At 35.4% G+C, this 22,502-nt stretch overlaps 1 protein-coding gene across 1 annotated transcript; it reads right to left on the bottom strand.

The window, feature by feature from the left end:
- Positions 1 to 5,385: 5,385 nt before the first annotated feature.
- On the bottom strand, positions 5,386 to 9,810 carry SHD (Chaperone protein htpG family protein). Its single transcript, XM_078972105.1, has 12 exons — positions 9,659 to 9,810; positions 8,809 to 8,929; positions 8,517 to 8,670; positions 8,341 to 8,421; positions 8,150 to 8,261; positions 7,929 to 8,055; positions 7,586 to 7,842; positions 7,309 to 7,499; positions 7,006 to 7,221; positions 6,606 to 6,919; positions 5,963 to 6,518; positions 5,386 to 5,886 (listed from the first exon to the last, which is right to left on the bottom strand). The coding sequence occupies exons 1-12, from the start codon at positions 9,723 to 9,725 to the stop codon at positions 5,611 to 5,613; spliced, it is 2,472 nt and encodes an 823-aa protein (XP_078828231.1). The 5' UTR covers positions 9,726 to 9,810; the 3' UTR covers positions 5,386 to 5,610.
- Between the last annotated feature and the right edge of the window lie 12,692 nt (positions 9,811 to 22,502).

Genomic DNA, 22,502 nt, shown 5'->3' with positions numbered 1-22,502 from the left:
TTTCTTTATTTATTCTCCGTGATTTTATATCAGATTTTCAAGGCCAATAAAACATGGAAAGAGTTATCCATTTTGAATGCAATTTGATATACTATATCATCCCAAAAATTCAACAAACAGTCCCTATAAATCAACAATCATCGAGATTTTTTAAGATTAGTTAGCAAAATGATATGAATATACCCTTTTCAGTATCAATTCCATTTATAACCATAACCTGGAAACAAGAAATCAATGAAAATATTGATCGGTTGAAGATGATCCTTCCAAATATTTTGCTCAATCCGTCTATTTATCCGCTTTGCTTCAAAATTTTAACCCTAAATTTTTTTATGGCTCCTATGCACTTTACAACAACTCAAGTAGCAATTTTGGCCAAGTCTTTTTGGAAGACTAAACCTTTAAGTTTCCTACTTTTCTATTTTGCTTCCATAATTACCTTTCTATCCAGTCACTATTTCAGGTTTGTTTCTTTATTTTTCTACCTCAATCATTTCGAATCAACTCAATAACATGAATCTTTTTATTAATATGATTTTTTTAAATACCTTTTGGTATTCGTCTTCCTCTTCACATCAGTCCAGATATACCTTTAGTCTTGCCTCCATTTTCTTCCCCAAAACCTTGTAAAAACTCAAATTCTTTCTCTAATTTGTCGGTACGTCCACCAAAACCTATCTGCAACCGACACTGATTGAGATTGAACAAGAAGATGTCCAACCCCATAAAACTTCACTTCAAAAACAATATCTTGAATCTCATAGCTTTTTGCTTTTGATGGAAGACCCTGTTCTTAATAGAGATAAAAGAACCGAAACCAATTCTGAGTCTATCAATAAAAGGGATTGTGCGATTGTTCAGAAGAATTGAAGAGGTTGGAGAAAAGGTTATCGGACCAACTAGGGGTAGGATTTGTATGGTTGTTTGAAAGAGTTCACCACCTACATCAATGGTGACTATGTTTGTTTTGTTGAAATCATGACGATTCTTGGAAACCCATTTGAGAGAGGCTTTGACTGTGAAAAGAGGGGCATGAGATGAGAGAATCGAAGTTAGAAGAAAGATTTGGGGAAGAAGAAGGGTTACAGAGAGGAATATGCGAATATTCAGATGGTAATTAAGGGTAAATTATCAAGACTTTATAATTACATTTGAAGAAATAATAGCAAAAAATGCTTCTAGCTCACATAGTAAGGTATATGGTTTGGGAGTAGGAGGTCACGGGTTCTAGTCCCCTCTCCTTATTTCTCCAAAAAAATCGTATTTTTCAAATTATAAAGAAAGAGCATGCCACGTTAGCAGCCACCTCAACCAAACACGCCATTTGACATGCCACATCAGCAGTAACTTGCTACAAAAGGTAAAAAGGGTTAATTTGATTATAATAGTCGGTTTCCTGTCCTTTTTCAATAATGAAATTTAATTTAGGACTAGATCATAAATTGGCCCAAAATTTTTTAGGATTTTTTTGAAGATTTCCCTAAATATTCTATCTTTGAACGCGTGCAATTAACATCAAAATGTTTCGAACACACACACACACACACACACATATATATATATATATATATATAGAGAGAGAGAGAGAGAGAAAGAGAGAGAGAGAGAGAGAGAGAGAGAGAGAGAGAGAGAGTTAGGTTCAAATGTTTCTAGCAACTATTGTGTTCCTAAATGCACCAATCACAATTTAGCAAATAATTAAACAATTAATTAAATCAAAAATGGTATTATAGTAATCTTTGTATAATTAATTATGGTAGATAATTAATATTCCTGATATCACGCAAGGGACGATGATAAATTTAGAACATTAGCCCTAAATATGATCCACCGCTTCTGTTTCGTCTACTACAGTCGATGGATCCAAAAGGGAGGACAGAATCTCATCTCGCAATCGATGATGGACTCTGGAGTTTGATGAGGCTGAAGAAGGGGATATGGAGGAGCAGTGGCACTATTGTGGGGTCCGTGAACGCGAGTGAGAAGCGGGAGCGAACGGGGAGGGAATCCGGTGGTGTTTGTGATGGTCGGTGTTTGGCGATGTCTTTTGATCGGGAAGAGGCAGAGGAGGGCATCACTCCTGGCGATTGCAGGTACGTGGACGGAGGTATGCTCCGGCAGCCTCCTATTCTTTTTCCTCTTCTTCCTCTGGTCCGGTAATCCAACAACTAAGGGGAGAGAATGGCAACAAAAGACTGAAATTGGGAAGTGTTTGTTTTTCGTTTTTTGTCGGGATAGGAAAAACACGAAAATGGGGTTGTTGGCCATTGACACAGAAGGGAGAAAGGAAGCAGCAAAACAAAAAGTTTGAGGGGGATAAGGGTCTCGATTCTTAACTAATTGAAGGAAGAGGAAGTTAACGAAAGCATCCATGGCCAACAGGTGATCTTCTTCTTCATCTTATTTTGATTTGAATCCATGGAAATTTGGATGTTTAGGTTTTCCTGAAAAAATTTATGATAATGGATGGGATATAACTCATGGTTGTTTGGGTTCGGTATTTGACAGGGGAATCCATGTGTGTTTGTTTCTTGAATTCATGACTCAGAATGATCTTTTATTATATTTCATCCGATGATCCAGATCTGTGCATTTTGGCACACAATAGTTACTAGAAACAAAATAACTTAAGTTTATATATATATATATATATATATATATATATATATATATATATATATATATATATAATCGGGGCGGAACGGGTCGGAGCGAGGATAATCCACTCCCTGCCCCGAACCCGATAAAAAACCTGATAACGACCTGTTATCCGATCCGAAATGATCAGGTTTCGGGTTTCCCCATTGAGTTCGGGCTTTTTTGCCATCCTTAGTTATGATGAGTATTTTTTTCCTTTTTTCGGGAATAAAAAAGAGCAACATAATCAGGAAATGTGATAATTATGATATGTTCTATTCTAGGTCCTCTTGTCATGTTTGGACTAGAATCAAAAGATGCACATTTCTTGATTATTTTATGTTTGTCGTCTAATGCACAAATTTGTATTGTAGGGTTCAGATGGAGTAATGAAGTTGTACTTGGGTAAAACTGAATTTTATATCTAGAACAAAGATTTTTTTTGTATTTTTAATGAAAGATTATTCTGACAACATTCGTTCTCTATGGTTCTTTCTCTTATTTGCTATATAGACGTGTGTCACAACAATAAGCCAGAAAAATGTGTTAGTGACCATTAAAGATCGAAAAGTTAAGATATAATTTAGGAATATTATATTAAGTGTAAATTGTAGGTTTGTGATGTATATTTCTATGAAGAATATGTTGTTTGATTGCTAGATTACAATTTTTTTTTTTTTTTTTTGTAATTTGATTTGGAAAATCTTGATCAGAATTTGATAACTGAAGCATGTAGGAAAGATATGTGCTAACGATTTTGAATTTGTATTGTCTTCCACAAACCAACTGTATCCTCACAAATAGTTCCCTCATATCTCAGTGGGTCTTAGTATTTCAGCTTCAAGAAGCTGTAGATGCACTTTTTTAGTCAATCCTCTAAACTGAATTTCATTTGTTAGCTGGATGCAGTGACCAATAAAATTCATTGTTATTCATAAACTAGGTGTGAGACTCATGTATTACATGAGTTTATTTAAAAAAATATATATAAAACTTTAACAATTTGAAAATTTTGAATTTATAAGAAAAATGAGAAATTTTTTGAATTATTAAAATTAATGAGGCTTTAATGTATTTGATACATTACATATATAAACCATTTCTAATAAAAACCTTACATATATATTACCTTATATATTAAATGTTGAGTTTTAATTTAATAAAATGAAAAATACAATAAAATGACAAGTGAAAAATAGAAATTTTAAAATTTTTAGAAAATGCCATGTATCCAAATAAATGAGAAGATGACATGTGGCAAAAACCTTCATTTATTAAAGTAGATTTTGTAATTTGATTTGGAAAATCTTGATCAAAATTTGATAACTGAAGCATGTAGGAAAGATATGTGCTAACGATTTTGAATTTGTATTGTCTTCCACAAACCAACTGTATCCTCACCAATAGTTCCCTCATATTTTAGTGAGTCTTAGTATTTCAGCTTCAAGAAGCTGTAGATGCACTTTTTTAGTCAATCTTCTAAACTGAATTTCATTTATTAGTTGGATGTAGTGACCAATAAAATTCATTGTTATTCATAAACTAGGTGTGAGACCCATGTATTAGATGGGTTTATTTAATATATATATATATATATATATATATATATATATATATATATATATATATATATATATATAAAACTTTAACAATTTGAAAATTTTGAATTTATAAGAAAAATGAGAAATTTTTTGAATTATTGAAGCTTTAATGTATTTGATACATTACATATATAAACCATTTCTAATAAAAACCTTATATATATATATATATATATATATATATATATATATATATATATATATATATATATATATATTACCTTATATATTAAATGTTGAGTTTTAATTTAATAAAATGAAAAAAACAATAAAATGACAGTGGAAAATAGAAATTTTAAAATTTTTAGAAAATATCATGTGTCCAAATAAATGAGAAGATGATATAATTCATTTATTATAGTAGATTATAGTAGATTCCAATTTTCCATTAATTTAAATATAATCGTACAACGAGTGAGATGACAAATAGATAACAAGCTGCACCGCTAAGCGTTTTTGTATTGTAAAGCTAATTTGTGCATGGAAAATCAACACACGTTCATACCATTTGCATTTGATACATTTGGTTTCCTTGTGTCGGATACAATAAAGTTTCTTAATAGAATACAACAGATAATAGGTAACAATGTTATATCTCCCGATCTATGGATATAGTCTTATTCTTAACATTTATTATTTGTAATAATTTGTTTGATCAGAAAATATATACATATGATTGGATGTAGCCTTAAAGATCACATTTTAATTTTTATAAGGAAAACATATTTTAAATATTATCCCAATTACAATATCAGAATTTAATGTTTCCAGTTATGGCAATGCACTTGTAATGCTTATCTAATTTCTTTGTTGAATTGATTGTTTCTAATATAACAATATATTGTTACTTTTGGTTTTACATAACCAATCTATAAAAAGTCATACGAGCCTCCATTTGGTACTTTGAAACCAAATTAATCATAAAGCTATTTTATAACATGTTTCAATCATGTTGTATTAAAACACAGATCACATAGATCTTTCATGTTAAGAATAAAACTAATTTGCTTTAATATAAATATTAAATATATTTATTTAATAAGTTTTGTTCAAAAACTCTAAAAATAAATCTAAATAATAGTAATTTTTAAAGTCTGATTATTTTTTTCACAACTAAAACCAAGTAGAGTATGCGAAGATACAAAAATTACCGAAAGCACTTAATCCTCCTGAATATAATTAAAACACTTGAGAACGTCGTAGTAACTAGTAAGTAAAACCCAAACACCACAAAATCCTTCCTGCCTAACAGATTATGTATGTGTAGATTGTAGAGTACAATATAATATCTCCCTCTGCATCTTGACATGAAATCTTTAAACCTAACACAGCCGACTCAAATATTCTTTCAAAAACACAAAACCTCCTCCTCCTATAGCTCATCCTTCACATCATACTCTTCTTCTTCCCCCTGTGTAGTAGTAGTAGTAGTACTACCAGACTCACTTTCTTCCTTTCCACTTGTCTCAACCTCAACTTCCTCCACCTCATCCTCTTCTTCTACAGCCGCATCCTTACTTATACTCAAACTCGTCTTCACAGAATCATATATACGCGACGCAAACTCCTTTGGATCACTCAACATAAATCCACTCTCCATCAAAGCCGTTTGATACATCAGCTGTGCAGTTGTCTTCACATCCTCATCCTATTTCACAACACATAAATATTAATTTAATCCATTTTTTAAAATCATAAATTGTGTAAAAAAAAAATTTAATTACCTCAGGGTTTTTGACAACTCGCTCACGAAGCTCTTTGATAATGGGATGCCTGGCGTTAATTTCAAGCACTCTTTTCCCACGCATATACGCTTGTTTACTAGCATCAGACAAAGTCTGAGACTGCATGATTCTTTCCATATTAGCACTCCATCCGTATTTAGATGTGACAACTACACACGGGGTGTCAGCTAAACGGTTGCTAATTTTCACATCATCAACGTTTTCACTCGCAAGAGCTTCCTTCCACCATTTTGTCAACTCTTTAAACGACTCTTTCACTTCTTTATCCTTTGAATCCTTTCCGAGTTTCAAACCTTCCTTTGACACGTTTTGGAATTTTTTGTCTTCGAAATCCATCAAATATTGCATCAAGTATTCGTCCACAGGATCTGTGAACAGAATCACTTCAAAGTTTTTCTTCTTGAGGCGTTCGAGGAACGGGGATTTTTCAAGCTGCTCTTTGCTGCTTCCTGTGATGTAGAAGATGTCTTTCTGTCCGGATTTCATTCTTGAGATGTATTGATCCAATGATGTGAGCTTCCCATCTGACTTTGTTCTGTAAGATATAATTAAATCAATTTTTCTTGCGTTTGGAAATGAAAAAGGGAAAAGTAATAATAATGATATATTCAAATTTTCTTACGTTTCGAATCTGAGAAGTTTTGCTAAACGGTTTCTGTTTGCTGCATCTTCAATGATTCCGAGTTTTATTGACTTTCCAAATTCATTCCAGAATTTTGTGTATTGACCTCTCTTCTCGTCATTCTCCTTTGATTCTTCCACTTCTGTAGTTTTTTTGTCCTTATCATGGGATTCATCAGGATCTTCTTCAGCAAGTTTACGGATCATGTCAAGGGCCTTTCTGATGAGTTTCTTTTTGATTGTTTTCAAACTGCTGTGTTGTTGAAGCATTTCTCGTGAGACATTAAGTGGTAAAGTGTCCGAATCAACAAGACCCTGATTGAAAGAAAATAAGAGTAATAAGTTTGGAGATGATTTTAGTTAATTTGTTGTTAAAGGAGGTGAAGTATGTTGTTATATACCATTAAGAACATTAGATATTTGGGTAGAAGCTCATCGAATTCATCTGAGATGAATACTCTTCTAACGTAAAGCTTGAGGTTAGATTTGTTTGAATTGTAGTAGCTTTCGTATAGATCATGAGGAGCTTTTGGAGGGACAAAAAGAACAGCTTTGAATTCAACATCACCTTCTGCATTGAAATGACTCCATGCCATTGGCTTCTCATCACCAAAATCCTGTCATACAGAAACAACATCTTTGAGTCTATCTATTTGGTATGATGGAATGGAATCACAAAGGAATGGAATGGAATGGATGATTACCTTGGCAAGAGAGTGATAGAATTTTGTGTATTCTTCTTCGGTTACTTCCTTTGGGCTTCTCAACCAAATAGCTTTAACATCATTCAAACGTTCCCATTCGAAGGTTTTTTCTTTAATGGTTTTGGTTTTTGGTTTCTGTTCATCTTCAGAGTCTTCCTCTTCCTTCTCTTCATCCCCATCTGTTGATTCTGCTGAGAAATTTGTCAAAAAAAATGTATATTAGATGATGGAAGCTACAAGTATGATGTAATTTATTTAAAATGTGTTAAAAACATACGTTTTTCTTCATCATCAGTGGAGTCATCTTCATCAGCAGGGACTTCAACATCAACCTCTTTGGTGGCCCAAAGGTAAATTGGGAAGTTGATAAATTCAGAATATTTCTTCACCAAATCCTTCAATTTTGACTCTTCAAGGTATTCTCCAGCTTCTTCCCTTAAGTGCAATCTTATTTCAGTTCCACGACCAAGTGGCTCATTGTATGTATCTTCAGAAACTGCAAATGCCCCATCAGCCTTTGACTCCCAAACATACCTAAAAAGTTATAAGTTAGTTATAAAAAAATTAAAATAGAATCTAAATGAATCAATTATAATGGGATAAAAACCATGAAGACATACTGTTTGTCATCGTTGTGTTTGCTGATGACTTCAACATAATCAGCAACAAGATATACGGAGTAAAACCCAACACCGAATTGACCAATGAGATTAAGATCTCCACTTGTCTGCATTTTCTCCACAAAAGCTAATACAAGAACAGAGTATAAGAACAGTGTTAAAGAGTTTAAAAAACAAAAGGTAAATGCTCTTGTGTCAATGTGTTTGCTTAAACACAATACCTGAAGTTCCAGACTTGGCAATTGTTCCTAAGTTCTTGATTAGATCCTCCTTTGTCATACCCACACCTCTATCGCGAATGGAAAGGATTTTCTTTTCTTTATCTAACTTAATCTGCATGTTATTACATGTATTAGTTTTCAGAAGTCCAAGAAAAAGATTAAAATGAAGAAGAAATAAAGGATATACAAACCTGGATCTCAAGCTTGGTGTCATCACCTTCACCTAATACCTCCTTGTCAGTAAGAGAGAGGAATCTAATTTTGTCCAGAGCCTAAAGAAAGAAGAAAGAAGAATATGAAACTACAGTTAGATTTGTTGTACCAAAACTAGGCTTCAGAAAAAGGAAAAATGAAGATGGAAACTTACATCAGATGCATTGGAGATTATTTCCCTCAAGAAAATGTCTTTGTTGCTGTAAAGAGAGTTGATAATGATGTCCATAAGCCGAGATACTTCAGCTTGAAACTCAAACTTCTCAGCATTGCTGCGGAGGCTTTTCCTGGACATTGACTCAGCTTCCCTGAAATTGATTAATAATAAGGCTAAATTCAAAAGTGTTTGTTATGTTGTAAAGTCAATGGTTGGATGCTATGCTCTCAAACACCACATAAATGAATTAGGCATACTGGAAATCATGCAAAAAAAAGGATAAGCAAACCTCTTGGCAACATCCGAATCAGTAGACAAACCATGTGGAACAGCACCAAGCTTATCTTCAATCTTGGGTGGATCCACTAATTTATCTGAATCAGCTTCTGCATTCGCATGTAACTTTGGACCTATATAAAGCAAAAACAAAAACATTATTAGACCACATACAGGAGACATTGAGAAACACTTTGAAATTCTATAAACACTTTGAAATTCTAGAGCATAATATTCAGCATATTATCTTGCACAACCTTATATCCTATACACTCTAAAAATAGAGCAAGTGAATGATCTTTCTTTCGTTTACTTGAAATTGTTTTAGCTAAATCGTGCTTTTTCTTCAACTCGAAGCTTAGTTTGTTAAATAATGTCACATAACTATGATAACACCTCCCCTTAGTAGCAGATATCATAGTTTTGTTCGTCAAAGCAATAAATTCTAAACCTCGATTTAGTTGAGAAACCTCCATTACACTACATCATACGACTTCCTTAAAGTGTATAGTTCAAACATCACAAAACCTATTGATCCGCATAATCGCTCAAATTTACAAACAAACGCATAGGTTAAATTACAGAAGAACCTAGATCAACGATTTGAGTTACGATTATAAAAATTGTTAGCAGAACAGTGATCAGATAAGTAGAACATAATTTAAAATGGTTAACATGTTACATAGTATACAATAAATCTAAACTCTTCACGATACACTTCCCAGTTTCCATTACAAAACTTCTAATGTGTTACTAAATACATGGAAATCGAATGAACACAAAATTAAATAAGCTCCGCACAGAATCTAAAGATACATTGACAACTAAATGGTAGAAGTACAAAGTACACCCTAAAAACGTACCTTGATCTGGAAGAAGAAAGAGGAGACATATCAGAAACAAAACGGACGGAAGAGTCCACTTCCTCATTGCGATCTCTCTCGATCTACTCTTAATATTTTGGGTGGGTTTTATGAGATTTGGTTTCGAAATACTCTTCGTTTGCTTCGGCAAATATATTATATACTGGGGAAGCAGTGAAGAGTGAGTGTGTGTGAGAGAGAGTAAGGGAGGCCACGAGGAATGAAGGGTGAGATGAGGGTTGGTGATGCCAACGTGGAAGATCTAACGGCTGTTTTTGCAGATTGGTGTTACGTGGCAGTGTTTGATTGGGTGAAATTACCTCATACGACGTGGAAAGAAAGGACTCTCTTTCTGGAAGTCTCCATCAAGGAAGACTTGAACGACTTGTGAGTGGGTATTGGGCGTGAGTGAGCGTCTAGTGAAAACACGATGAAACACCAACACCCAATCTTATGAACCTATCAAGTTCTTTTTTTTCCCTTTTATTAACAATTTATTGTTTGATGCTAAAAAAAGGTTTTCTTATATAAATTTAAGAGTTAAAAGTAAAAATAAAAATTTATTACGATTTAATATTTTCTTAATTATTTTTTATTTGAGTATTTTATTTCTAAAAAATAATCATTATAACATTAATTAACATAAACAATATATCATAAGATTTTAAATAACATGAGACGTGTTTTGGCAACGAGTTCACGCCTCAAGCTTTAGGTGACATGACGAGTCATGGTTTTTTTTAATGCATGTCTTAAGGTGGTAATTTTGTATATCTTTTGGTCATCGTGTTATGGTAGGAAGTTGCATGATGGGCTATTCACGTTGGTTTTGGGAAACCATCATTGGGGGTGAAACTTTTTGGGGGTTGTTGGTAGAGATGTTAGTTTCATTAGCAGTTTGGTCATAAAGAGAGCCGAAAACGTTATGAATTTGATGTGTCTTCTTCTACGATTGTCTGACCCGGAGTGAGTTCGTTCTGCTTCGATCTTGTATGTGTATTGCTAAACTTTTATTTGGGTTGAGGATGTGTCAACCCGTGTACATGGAGGAGGCAGCGTTGTTCTTTGACAATGGGTTGTATGGGGTGATTGATGACATTGTAGTTTGTGGTGACCCTTTCTTTAGCGACATACAGTGGTGAATTGTTTCCCTACCTATTAGGTTTGGTGGTTTGGGTTTATACTCGGTAGTAGATGCTAACTCATATGCTTTTGTTTTCTCAAGGGCCCAATCTTGGGGATTGCAAGACCACATCTTACGGGATAGTGGCATATATGGTATGGATTCTGATTATGTTTGTGCATTGGCTTTTTAGTAAAATTATCCAAGATATGGAAGTGCATCTCGACATGACGGCTTAGCAGAATGCAGTTTTCCAGTGTTTATGTGCATTACATGCTCAATATTTTCTACTAGTTATCCTTATAGATGGGTTTGGTCAACATATATCTCATGTGAAGTATCGTACTATCCTCAAATATCGACTCATGATCCCAATATTCCTAACTGACGAGATATGTATAGTGTGTTGTAAGACATGTTTGGACTCTTTTAGAGAGCATACAGTTCGTTGTAAAGAACGCGTGGGGTTTAAATACATACACGATATGGTTATGGATGTTTTGTATGACATACTTAAGTGTGTCGGGTTTCTGCCAAGAAAGAGGATCCTATGAATTTCTTGAATGACCAGGCACAAGAAAAGTCAACCCTTAGATCGGCCAACGTTATGATTTTTGGATGGATTGGAAGGAAACACGCATGTGTGGAACTTACATGGGTATCTCCTATTGTGGGCTTGAGGGTTGGGGGTTTCACGGCGGGACAGACTGTTTTAAAAGCTACTACAGATAATGTCACCAAATATAAGAAATCGTGCATAGAAAATAAACACATGTTCACACCATTTGCATTTGATATGTTTGGTTTCCTCATGTCAAATGCAGCGGGGCTTCTTAATAGAGTACAACAGGTCATGCATAACAATGTTATACCCCCTATATCTATGGATGTAGTCTTCAAAATAATTGGTTTTACCATATAAAAATACAAAAAGACTCGACTTTGAGGGAATCACGACTTCACACACAAGGATACATACACTTCCACTCTTAGGCTACTAGGTTAGATTGGTCCGATTTTAATGAGTGGGACCAATGATTAGAAAAAGATATTTGTTTGGAAACTTAAACACCTCCAAAATTATGTGCGAAAATCATATTTACACTATTACTCCCTTAAGAATGCCATAATAACAAAAACGGCCCCACTTGACAAAACCTTGACATATTAGGTTTCCTAACATGCCACTTTCAGTCCATTTTCTTAAAAAATTTACAAAACCCTCTAATATGTAAATCTTAATTATTCTAACTGTTTATTATTAATAATCTTATTTATTTAATATTTTTTATACCCATAAACCTTTATTAAACTAAATAAAATAAATATTTCCATATTGAAAATCAGGATGTTACAAGCAATCACCATGACATGGAGACCTATTGGCCACATCGTGGGCATGTCCAGAAAAAACCATCGCAAAGCAAGATACCATTATGTCATGGTTACTGCCATAATGGTCATTTTCTTCATTAAAGTTTGATCCATACAGATCAAGACCCATAAATTCAGATCTAATTCTTTTCAATGACTTAATGGATAAAGTTTCTAACTTTATCCTTTAGGACATCATCCCAAAGAAATATCTCAACCTTAAGTCCATTAACTCCATTAAAGAAATAAACCATAGTCAATAGGTGAACCGAGTCTTAACAAAAGTACCTTAATTATCTTATTTTCAATCATAATCTATTATGTTTTGCTTAGTTTAAAGTACATATTTGCTATTTAGTTGTTTAAAGATGATGTTAGAAGTTTCTAAATTTTAAAATCAAAAAACACCCCTTCTGATATTATGTAATAGTCTAATTAGTAGCAGATAAATTATACTGGAATCATATACATTCCCCAATAATTCGACATCTCGTTCTTACTATTGCTATAATGCTATACAGATGGGTACACTTGCTTAGTGTAACAGTCCTTAGATATGATTAAGTGATTTTTATAAATATAAAACTAGTATTAAAATACAGATCATGGTGCTTCCTGGTTTTCCCCCTACTTTGGTTCCTTCTCTCGTTTTCTTCTTTTTCTACATGAAATCACTACCACCACCACCACCATCGTCCTACCTCCGGTATGTTGCTCTTTCTGCCACCATAAGCCACCATGTAAGGGTGGGTGTTGGTTATGCTTTCTTATTTTAGTTATAAGATATTAATGTTTAATCCAAAATAATTCTTCCTAACTATTATTTTCTAGATTTGTACTTTGCTTTGAGGGTGGTTTGACCATTGTTGACCACCATAACACTACCATTAGACCACCAGTAGGTGGGTGGTGTTGTGGAGGACCAGTTTCCTTCCTTAAGGCATATATAAGTCCTTTGTTAAGCCATTATATTAACCCCTTAAGTCATGATTATTCACACACCTTAATAGCTTAATAAATGACCTTTTGATCTAATGAAAATGGTAATGTTAAAGCTTAACCATTAAGTACTTAATAAGACATTAAACATGACTTAATAGTTGTAGTGACCTGAATCCCATAATCAGATTACCCAAAAATCACGTGGTCTAGTTTTATGAAAAGTTTAGCATGTCTAGTTTCTTTGAACTTTGGACCACTTTGCCTAATTCCAATTTCTTTAAAGGTATAATTATCAATCTTTGCAGACCAATGTTTTAAAACCCGGGTTTTTGGTTGACCCGGTATGATGACCGGTTCACGGGTCAACCGGTTCAACCGGGTGAACTGTCGGGTCAACCCGGTTTAGGTCTTTTTCTATTTTTATATATTTTTACTTTCATGCATAATGCATAAACATATAAAACCAATAATTTAATGTCCACAAAGTTTAAATATTTAAAAACATTGAAGAAACTGCAAACGGCTTGTTGTTTTGGCGTTCTCTACTTGTTTCCAACTATCCAAACCCTATTAAAACGGGTAAATCTCGTTTTAACCGGTTCGACATAAGCGGTTGAACCGCGGTTTAGAGGAAACCCGGCCGGTTCGATCCGGTTCGTATTTTTACAAAAAACCGGTCTCAATTGACCCGCCTTCTACCCCGGGTTACAGTCCAACCGGTTGAACCGGCCAGGTCAGCCCGGGTTTTAAAACATTGTTGCAGACTGGTCTATGCAGCCCACTAATTGCATCAGTCAACTTCTAAAATTTATAATAAATTCAAAAAGACTCCAAATGTCATGAAGTCAAGGTCTATACTTGGTATGTATGTCTAGTTTCATCCATATCAAGGGATTAATGTAATTCCAAGCAAAAATGAAATATTTATTCAAAGAGTGTAGACTAGTCCAAAAATTCATTGTGATATATAATATGTTAGTTTGTTGCGTGCACAATTAATTATTTAAAATCCAAATGATATGAGGTTAGGGGATATAGTTAGAAGGGAATGTCTAGTTTTCTACGCATATTCTAACAAGACTTAAATTTTACTCTTACTATAGTTAAAGTTATTCTATTTACAGATTGGTCTAGAAGTTAACATCTTTGGATTTCTAAATTGTAAAATTCGTAAAAAATCAACTAAAAATCACTAGAGTTAGTTTTGTATATCGCTAGAAAACAAAGAGGGTAAAATAGAATAGTATGTAATAATATCACAAAAAGAATAAGTATAAAGGAGGTGAATCATACCCCAAACAGAAAGCTATAATGAAGTTAAAGTAAAAATTAAGTATGATTAAGTAATGCTTTAGAATATAATCTAAGTATGAGTTGTTGGTGTGGTATGTAGGTGCTCAGAAAGGTGGAAGTTTATCATGTTCACATAACTAGTGTGCTCAATCTACTTTGTGGTTCGAGGTGAGTTTCTCACTACATTGTATGATATTGTGCATCATTTACTTTAGCTTGTGTGTGTGCTTGTAGGATGTATGTGGATAGTACTAGGTTGTGTTAGTGTCTAGTAGGTGTACGATATATGCTCAACGTACTATGGGATATGTGTATGTTATCCGATAAATATACCGAGGGATACAATATCCACTTAACATGTCGAGGAATACGTATAAGAGGGCTCAACACAGTGAGCAACATAGGAGGGGTTGATGTACTGAGCAGGGGGATCGGGTTTTAGCCGACGTGTCCAAAATTAGTGTATATATATATATATATATATATATATATATATATATATATATATATATATATATATATATATATGCATTTTTCTGATTTGTTCTTAGACGTGCATGTGTGGTTATGTGGTTATATGCTAGTTGTATCCATATAATAAGGGTAGAGCATAAGCAATGTTATGCTATAGATGTATTGAAATTCACTAAGCTTTGTTATAACACTCATAAAATTTTAAACTTTTAAATAAACCCAAAACCATCATTGTTTACAAATTGTTTTCAAAATAAGTTCAACATCGGAGAAATCCCAAAATATAAAGTAAAACACGAGGATGTGCATGAACACGCCTTCGCCTTCCCGTGATCCTTTGAGGTACCTAAAACATAATCCAAAACTATAAATCCAAAGCTTAGTGAGTTCCCCCAAAATAGCGATACATAACAAATAGCACAAATATAATACCAACATGCAATGGGTCAACAACCGACAAACTGGATTACCCCTGAGCCCACAACATAAGTATGGTTTGCCCCATTGGCCTACAGCTTATGTCTGGCTTGCTCCCGGACTGATCAGTCCTTGGACTGAATACCACTAAGCCCTCAGTACGAGTCTGGCATGCCCTTCCCGACCCTCAACTCGTATATGGAATACTCATGAGCCCTCAGTATGAGTCTAGCATACCCTTCGTAGCCCTCAGCTCATATCTGGTATGCTCCAGGGTTTGTTGGCTACAACACGGAGCAATGAAACCTCAACCCAACCTACACAATATGTCGAAATATAACATATAATAGCATATTCAGACAAACAAACAGTATCACAAGTAGTCCTGCAAATCTACGTGGCTAGCATATCAAGACTAGCATACCACGACTAGCATGCATATCAATTCCATACTCAGCATATCAACAATATTATGTTATCAAACCAAAGGGTCGGCCTTTGTGCCTTCGACCCTAAAGTACAGTGAGGAAACTCACCTCACAATGTCGAACCATATTGAAAACGTCAAACTACTGGCTCACGAAAAATCCCAAACTATCACAACAAAACAAACATCCAAATAACAATTGGATTACCATCCTTGACTAAGGATCCAAATTACTTATTGGGCTTTATCCTAAGGTCCAACTCTCCAACTGGCCCAAAAAACTCATACTCAAAAAGTCTAATAAGGGCCCAAGCATCCAAGCCCAAAAGGTGGCGCAAAACTCGAAGCCCAAACTCAAAGAATCCAACAAATAACGTACGTTGGTCGTACACTGGAGGTATGTAGGGCGTACACGGTCCTCACCGTGACCACCATCGGGGTGGCTGACCGAGTACGCGGGGCGTACTCCTCCCTATGCGGGGCGTATCCTCGTAGATCCCAAAAGTCCCATAAAGGATTAATGGCTTAAGCACATAAGCTCATATTACAGATCCATGGTCCAAATGAGCCCTATAGTCATAAAGTCTCCAAATTTATGACTTTACATGTCAATAAGTTCTTAATATAAGGTATTAATCCATTAAGACCCTTTTTCTAAATGCATGAGACACTTCTGGCCATTGGGACCTCATTTATAACTAATGACCCTTCCTAGGGTCTAAAAGGACAGCTTAAAACATCCAAAATCAAACATGCACAACAATGGGACTTTTAGGGACAAAAGAACATCATAAAGCTACCAAGACGAGATCTAAGCAAACCAAACATAAAGGTAGTAACTTTTTACCTTTTGGAGCTTCCAAAGGAGATGATGATCCCAGATCTACAAGCTTGCATTCCTTCCTTGACTCCTTAATACACTTCCTTCTCCTTTAAGAACACACATAACAAACTTTAAGCTCAAAACACTGACTTATAGGGTTAGGATTTGCTAATAACGGCTCAAGGACTTGGATGCTAAAAGAGTGAAGCAAAATGATCTATAAAAGGTTCTTAAATACTCTTCAAACCTTAAAAATTAGGGTTTCACCCGGACATTAGTACACCCAGTGTACATATGTGTACGCCCAACATACTAGGGTGTGTCATAGTACGTTTAACATATTCACATGTACGCTCATCGTACTACTCTTGCTTCCAAAAATCACCATTTGGCCACTAGGGCTTCTTAAGGCTACATCTTTATACTCCAAGGACCCAAGATGCCATATGTAAATACCAAATAAAGGATTTGAAATACATGAAAGTCTGGGATGTTACATTTGTGCTCACCCTTTCCCTTAAAACCATTGTTTTAGGATCATCAGGTACGAAAGATGTCAAGGCATGATAGTATATACTGGCTCGAAATTGATGATGGATATTTTATAATATAGTTATTACTTATGTTTGCCCGAGATTGTGGGTTTTATAATTATAATTTGGTTGGATAAAAAGTAAACAACCTTATGATATACCTCATTTATAATTAGTATATTTGTGCATAAAAATATTTAAACCAATTTACAAAAACTTTAACGACATTTTAGTAATTTTAACCTTGTGTTCTATAGAGTTATGGTCTTACCAAGCACGACTTAAATAGTTTGTTCACTCTCGTCCTATCAAGTTCCGTCATGTTCCATCTAACCTTGTCACATATACCGAATGCTACATAAAAAACCCATCTTTGAACATTTAAGTTTGATATCAAGTCGAGAAACACACACGGATGGAAGCCCTTTGGAAAAGATGTCGACATATTACAAGGAAAAGGAGCTTGGAGAACTCACACATTCCCCATTACTACTTCGTCGCGAATGCAGTGGATATTTATACTTTAATGTTTTTTCTTCGGTGGTGCTGAACTAGATTGGCAAAGAGGTATACCACACTGAAATTATCACAATAAACAAGAGTGACATAAGAAAAGGGACGATGTAACTCACGAAACATATTCCAAAGCCGACATGTATCGACTACTAAATTGGCAATGCCTCGATATTCACCTTCAACACTAAACCAAGAGACGGTGTTATGGTGTTAGAAAACTAAGATAGAAGGTTATGCCCGATAAAAACATAATAAGAAGAGGTTGAACATGTGGTAGTAGGACATTTGACCCAACTAGCATCTGTATAAGCAATAATTTTGGAAGATATAGAAACATAAAGTTGTAAGCCATGATGAGTAGTGCTATGAATGTATCAAATAAGTGTGTCTTATGGTAAGGCTCTCGAGGATCATTCACTATTAGATGTGTTGAAACCAACAAATAATGGGGTACAATATACTCCAAAAGAATCCCACTATATTGCACTAAAAGGTAGTACAAGGCAAGTAGGGTCGATCCACAGACACACAGGACAATCGGTCTAATACCTCTTTGTGCAAGGTACTTGTTCACAAAAGATTAAAGAGAGGGGGGGTTGAGTGCAATGATTAAACAAACAAATTAAAAACACAAGTAATAAGATAAATGAGTGAATTAAATTCAGATTTTGTAAGGACTCCAACTTCATGTATGAAAACTTAGCAATGTGATTCAAAGATGACACAATATTTGTTCAGTTCTATCTAAGTTGGTACTTGAAAGTGTTAACAAGCTCTAACACTTCCCATTTACCACATTAATTAACCAAAACAAGCTCTTTGATTAACCCTAACCTTGCTAACCTAATCTAAACAAGCTTTTAGAATTAGATTAAAAGATTGCATGAAGCTTTATGTGAATGTTCCCAACAACACCCAATACTCCTCACAATCTCAGGAGTGTAAGAGCGTATGAATAAGATCTACACTAAATTCATTCAGTAGAGATCAATTTAATGCTTGTTACTTGTTTAATTTCACAAAACAATTACGGATTCTGTAAAAGAGATAACTTGAATGACCTAACCTAATTCAAATGGCCAATAAGAATCACAATTAGAATCAAACATTCGATTAAAGCAAAATCAAATTCAGTGGATAGAAATTAAGAACAAACATCAGGTCATATGATTAAATTCACTACCAAGAAATAAAAACATGAAATTGGAGAAACTAGGGTTCTAGCCATACATGGATAGAACAAGATCACAAGTTTACAATATGGAAATAATGTGCAATTACAACTTACAAAGACTAGAAATAATGTTTCCAAATGATTACTAATCAAACCCTTGAAAAAACATTCTAAATCCCTTCTCAAAATGTGCTATGATATGTTTTGTCCATGCCAAAAAAGACCCAAATCCCGAGATACAAAAATTAGGAAAATCTGCCAAAAGGCAGTTTTTGGGTCGGACATGGCACGTGTCAAAATAGAGCAAATCAACACGGGTCGTGTTGAATGGAAAATGGTCTTCAATCCTCAATTCCAACTCTAAAGTTCGATGCTCATAACTGCTCTGCAAGGCCAACACAACCCGTGTCAAAATAGGCTAAACTAACATGGGTCGTGTTCAGTGAAGTCAATAGCTCCCGTTCTAATGAACATGGCCCATGCCAATTCTACAATGTAAATCCAACACGGGTCGTGTACTCCTCTGTTATCGGGTCCAAACTCGATTTTTTCAACTTTTCCGTTCTTCGCCCAATCATCCTGAAATCCTCACTAATGCTTCCCGCCACCTCCCAAATTGCGTTCCAACCTCCGGTTTACCTGAATAAGACATGAAAGTGTGTAAATAAGGTTGTTCTAGAGACTAAAATGAATATGATGAAATGCAAGACAAATGAAGAACAACTATGTTAAATAGATGCATAAAAAGGGACTAAAAGATGCGCAACAAGGTGCACAAATGCACCTAACAAATTTCCCTAGGCTTAGACATTTTTTTTCCTCAAGAAAGAATAAGAATCAGACGAAACATGATGATTTCTAGATGGCAAAAAGAAACATAGAGCAAAAAAGGAATAGAAATATCCTAAATGCTAGGAATGAATGTATGCAATGAAAACCATAAAAATAAAAATATATACAAAAGAATTAAAGAAACAAAATGAATCAAGGAGAAATTTAAGAGCACAAGTAATTTATCTATATAAGTACGATCAGATTTTACATCAATGTGACTCCAATTATTAATACCTAGGCAACCATCTTGCTTCCTTCCACATATCACATTCTCCTAAAGTGAGGAAGACCCGAAACGGTGTAACCCAATAATCCAACCATAGTTTTATTTAAACTTCATACCTTAATTAACTTTATGGGAGAAAATAAAACAGTCCGGATCTCATGTCTTTAAGACTAGATGGCCAAGAATTAGAATCGATGCATCCTTAAGAACCCGTCACAGCGAATCAACTTTAGCTGAAACAGCGAGCCCACCCGAAGGTCCCAGCTCCTACGCTTCACTTTTTCGAGAGCCACAAGTATCATATCACACAATTCTTCCTTCGCTAGATTTGACTTTGAGGTGGCTTTTGATTTTGATTGAACTTGGATGTGTATCTTCATTTTGAGCTTGATTTCTTCAATCAACTTTTAAATTTCTGATAATTTCTTCATTTTGGCACTTGAAATTCTGATTTGGGTACTGGATATGACAGTTGTACCCTTTCTTCTTTCTTGACTATGTGGATCTGATACTTAAGCTCTCTATTACCGCGAGGGTAACGCGTGTCAACAAATAGGTCCATGTTCAGTGGGTCTAGAGTTGTCGATAAAGAATCTTTTTAAACATTCAGAAGCAAATCATCCTAAAGTTGGTATTACCGCCCACAAAACGTTTCGATATGCAAAAAAAAATTCTAAGGCTGGGGTCTCGAATTACGGTGTTTAGGCCCCGTAGTTATGGCAGCTGATTCTACACTTCCGGCAACTATCCGGTTGCCTTAGTATTTTTTTTTTCATTTGAGTTCTCGATTTCCCACTTCATGGAGCTATTATATGTAAAGAGTTTCATCATATCGTACTTTTTTTTGTGTGTGTGAAAATGCATGCATGAATAAGATGGAATGCAAAAACTAAAAATAAAAATGTTTTTTTGAGTTTTAGAAATGCAGAATGCAAGGAAAATGAAAATAAGAAAGGTAAAATCTCTTTTTTTTTTTTGAAAATGCATGCATGAATATGAATATGAACATGAAAATACACCTAATGTACAACTCTACCCCTCCCCAAGCTTAAAGATAAGCATCGTCGCCGATGCTCGGAGAGGGCGGGACAACCTATTACGGAGGAGGAAGAGGATAGTACTTGGGATTTCGGGTCCAAGCCCAAAATTCCTCCTCTTGTTTATGCTGACGCTCTTGATCCCGAGCGTATTGAGTGGTGAAGGTGGAAAAACTTTGGGTTCGGTTCATGACATCTTGATGTTAAGTGTCAAGGCAGGTATGGATCAATTGGAATTGATTTGTATATTGTCGGTGGTATGATGGGTGCCCAACATGATGGGATGAGCTGGCATCACCCATGGGAGGAGAATTTTGTGGTGTCGCCCCGCCACTGTCATCACTTTCTCCACCTTCCTCATCTTCCTCCTCAGAGAAGGAGTTGGGGAAAAAATATGGTGTGATTTGCCAATCGGTGAAGTTAGTAGGCCGCCTGAGGTCAAGGATGTTCCAGTTTTCAGGAGTGATGAGGAGTCTTGGGTCGTGGTTTTGGCCCACAATCCAATTGTGGTTCCCGTCTTCCGTTTGAAACATCCTCATGCTTTCGAGTACTGTTGTGGTAAGGTTGGTGAATTCCGGGAAATGGGGCTTGGACTGAAGCACTTTTAGCAAACAAACTGACAATACCGCCACGATAGATTTTTTCGGACCGTGATGTGCTGAGGCGGATGAGCCTGTTGCAAAGGAATGAGCCATAGTGAGGAATGAGGTTATCGTCCGGGTGGGCCATCACATAGAGTATTTTGAGCTCAAGAGCACTAATGGTGCTTCTTTATTCTCTAGGGATGACAAGTGAAACAATAATCCTGTGGTCCACTTTCATCACAGGGTGGATGAGAGATGAGGCCTTAGCAGAACTTGAGACATAGGGGTGTTTACGCGTAAGGTGAGTCCACCATGTAAGATCACTGTATCCTAGGATTGGGTCATTGGGGCCAAAGGTGTTTTCTGTGGGGACCCCAACTATGGAATTGATTTGGTCTATGGACAAGGCATGATCTTGGTTCATAAGCCGGAAATGTAGGACATTGTGGTCCAAATAGAGTGAAGATAAGAACTCGATTGTCGGGACTTTGTAACTGAGCTCGTGGACCTGTAACAATCTTTGTCATCCAATGTTCGGGAACAAGGTGTGGACTTGTTTATAGATGTGCAACTCACGGAGAGATGACACATGTGCATATTTCTGAACGGTATGAGTGCGCCGAAGAAAGGCCTCAATTTTAGCAACTTGAATTTAGCTAGAACAAACCACACCACCATGTGTCGGATTTGTTGGATGTGATGGGGACCTAGGCGGTGGTGATGGAGACCTACGACGGTGGGCCGATGACTTGGTGTGTCTAGGTCTTTTAGAATGTTTCCCTTCCATATGCAAAATTGTTGTTGGGACAAAGAGTCAACCGGTCAAAAAATCAACTGTCGACGGGTCCAGTCAACACGAATTTGACCACTAAAATTTCGCGAGAAACACGGTTCTTAGTGATTTCAAAGTGATTGTCAAGTCCAATATGACCACAAATGAATGCAATTAAACTTACAAACACAAAATCCACAAGTGAATAATTGGAAAGATTTTACCGAATCGTTAGTGGAAATGCGATGTTGTTGGTGAGAAAGACCTTCTTCAACGTCCCAAGCTTGCCTACACG

The sequence above is a fragment of the Lactuca saligna genome, chromosome 8, assembly GCF_052625555.1.
Source record: "Lactuca saligna cultivar CGN05327 chromosome 8, ASM5262555v1, whole genome shotgun sequence".
Classification (NCBI taxonomy): Eukaryota; Viridiplantae; Streptophyta; class Magnoliopsida; order Asterales; family Asteraceae; genus Lactuca; species Lactuca saligna.
The sequence above is the reverse complement of the archived record's forward strand: the minus strand, read 5'-3'. Positions and strand labels throughout refer to the sequence as shown.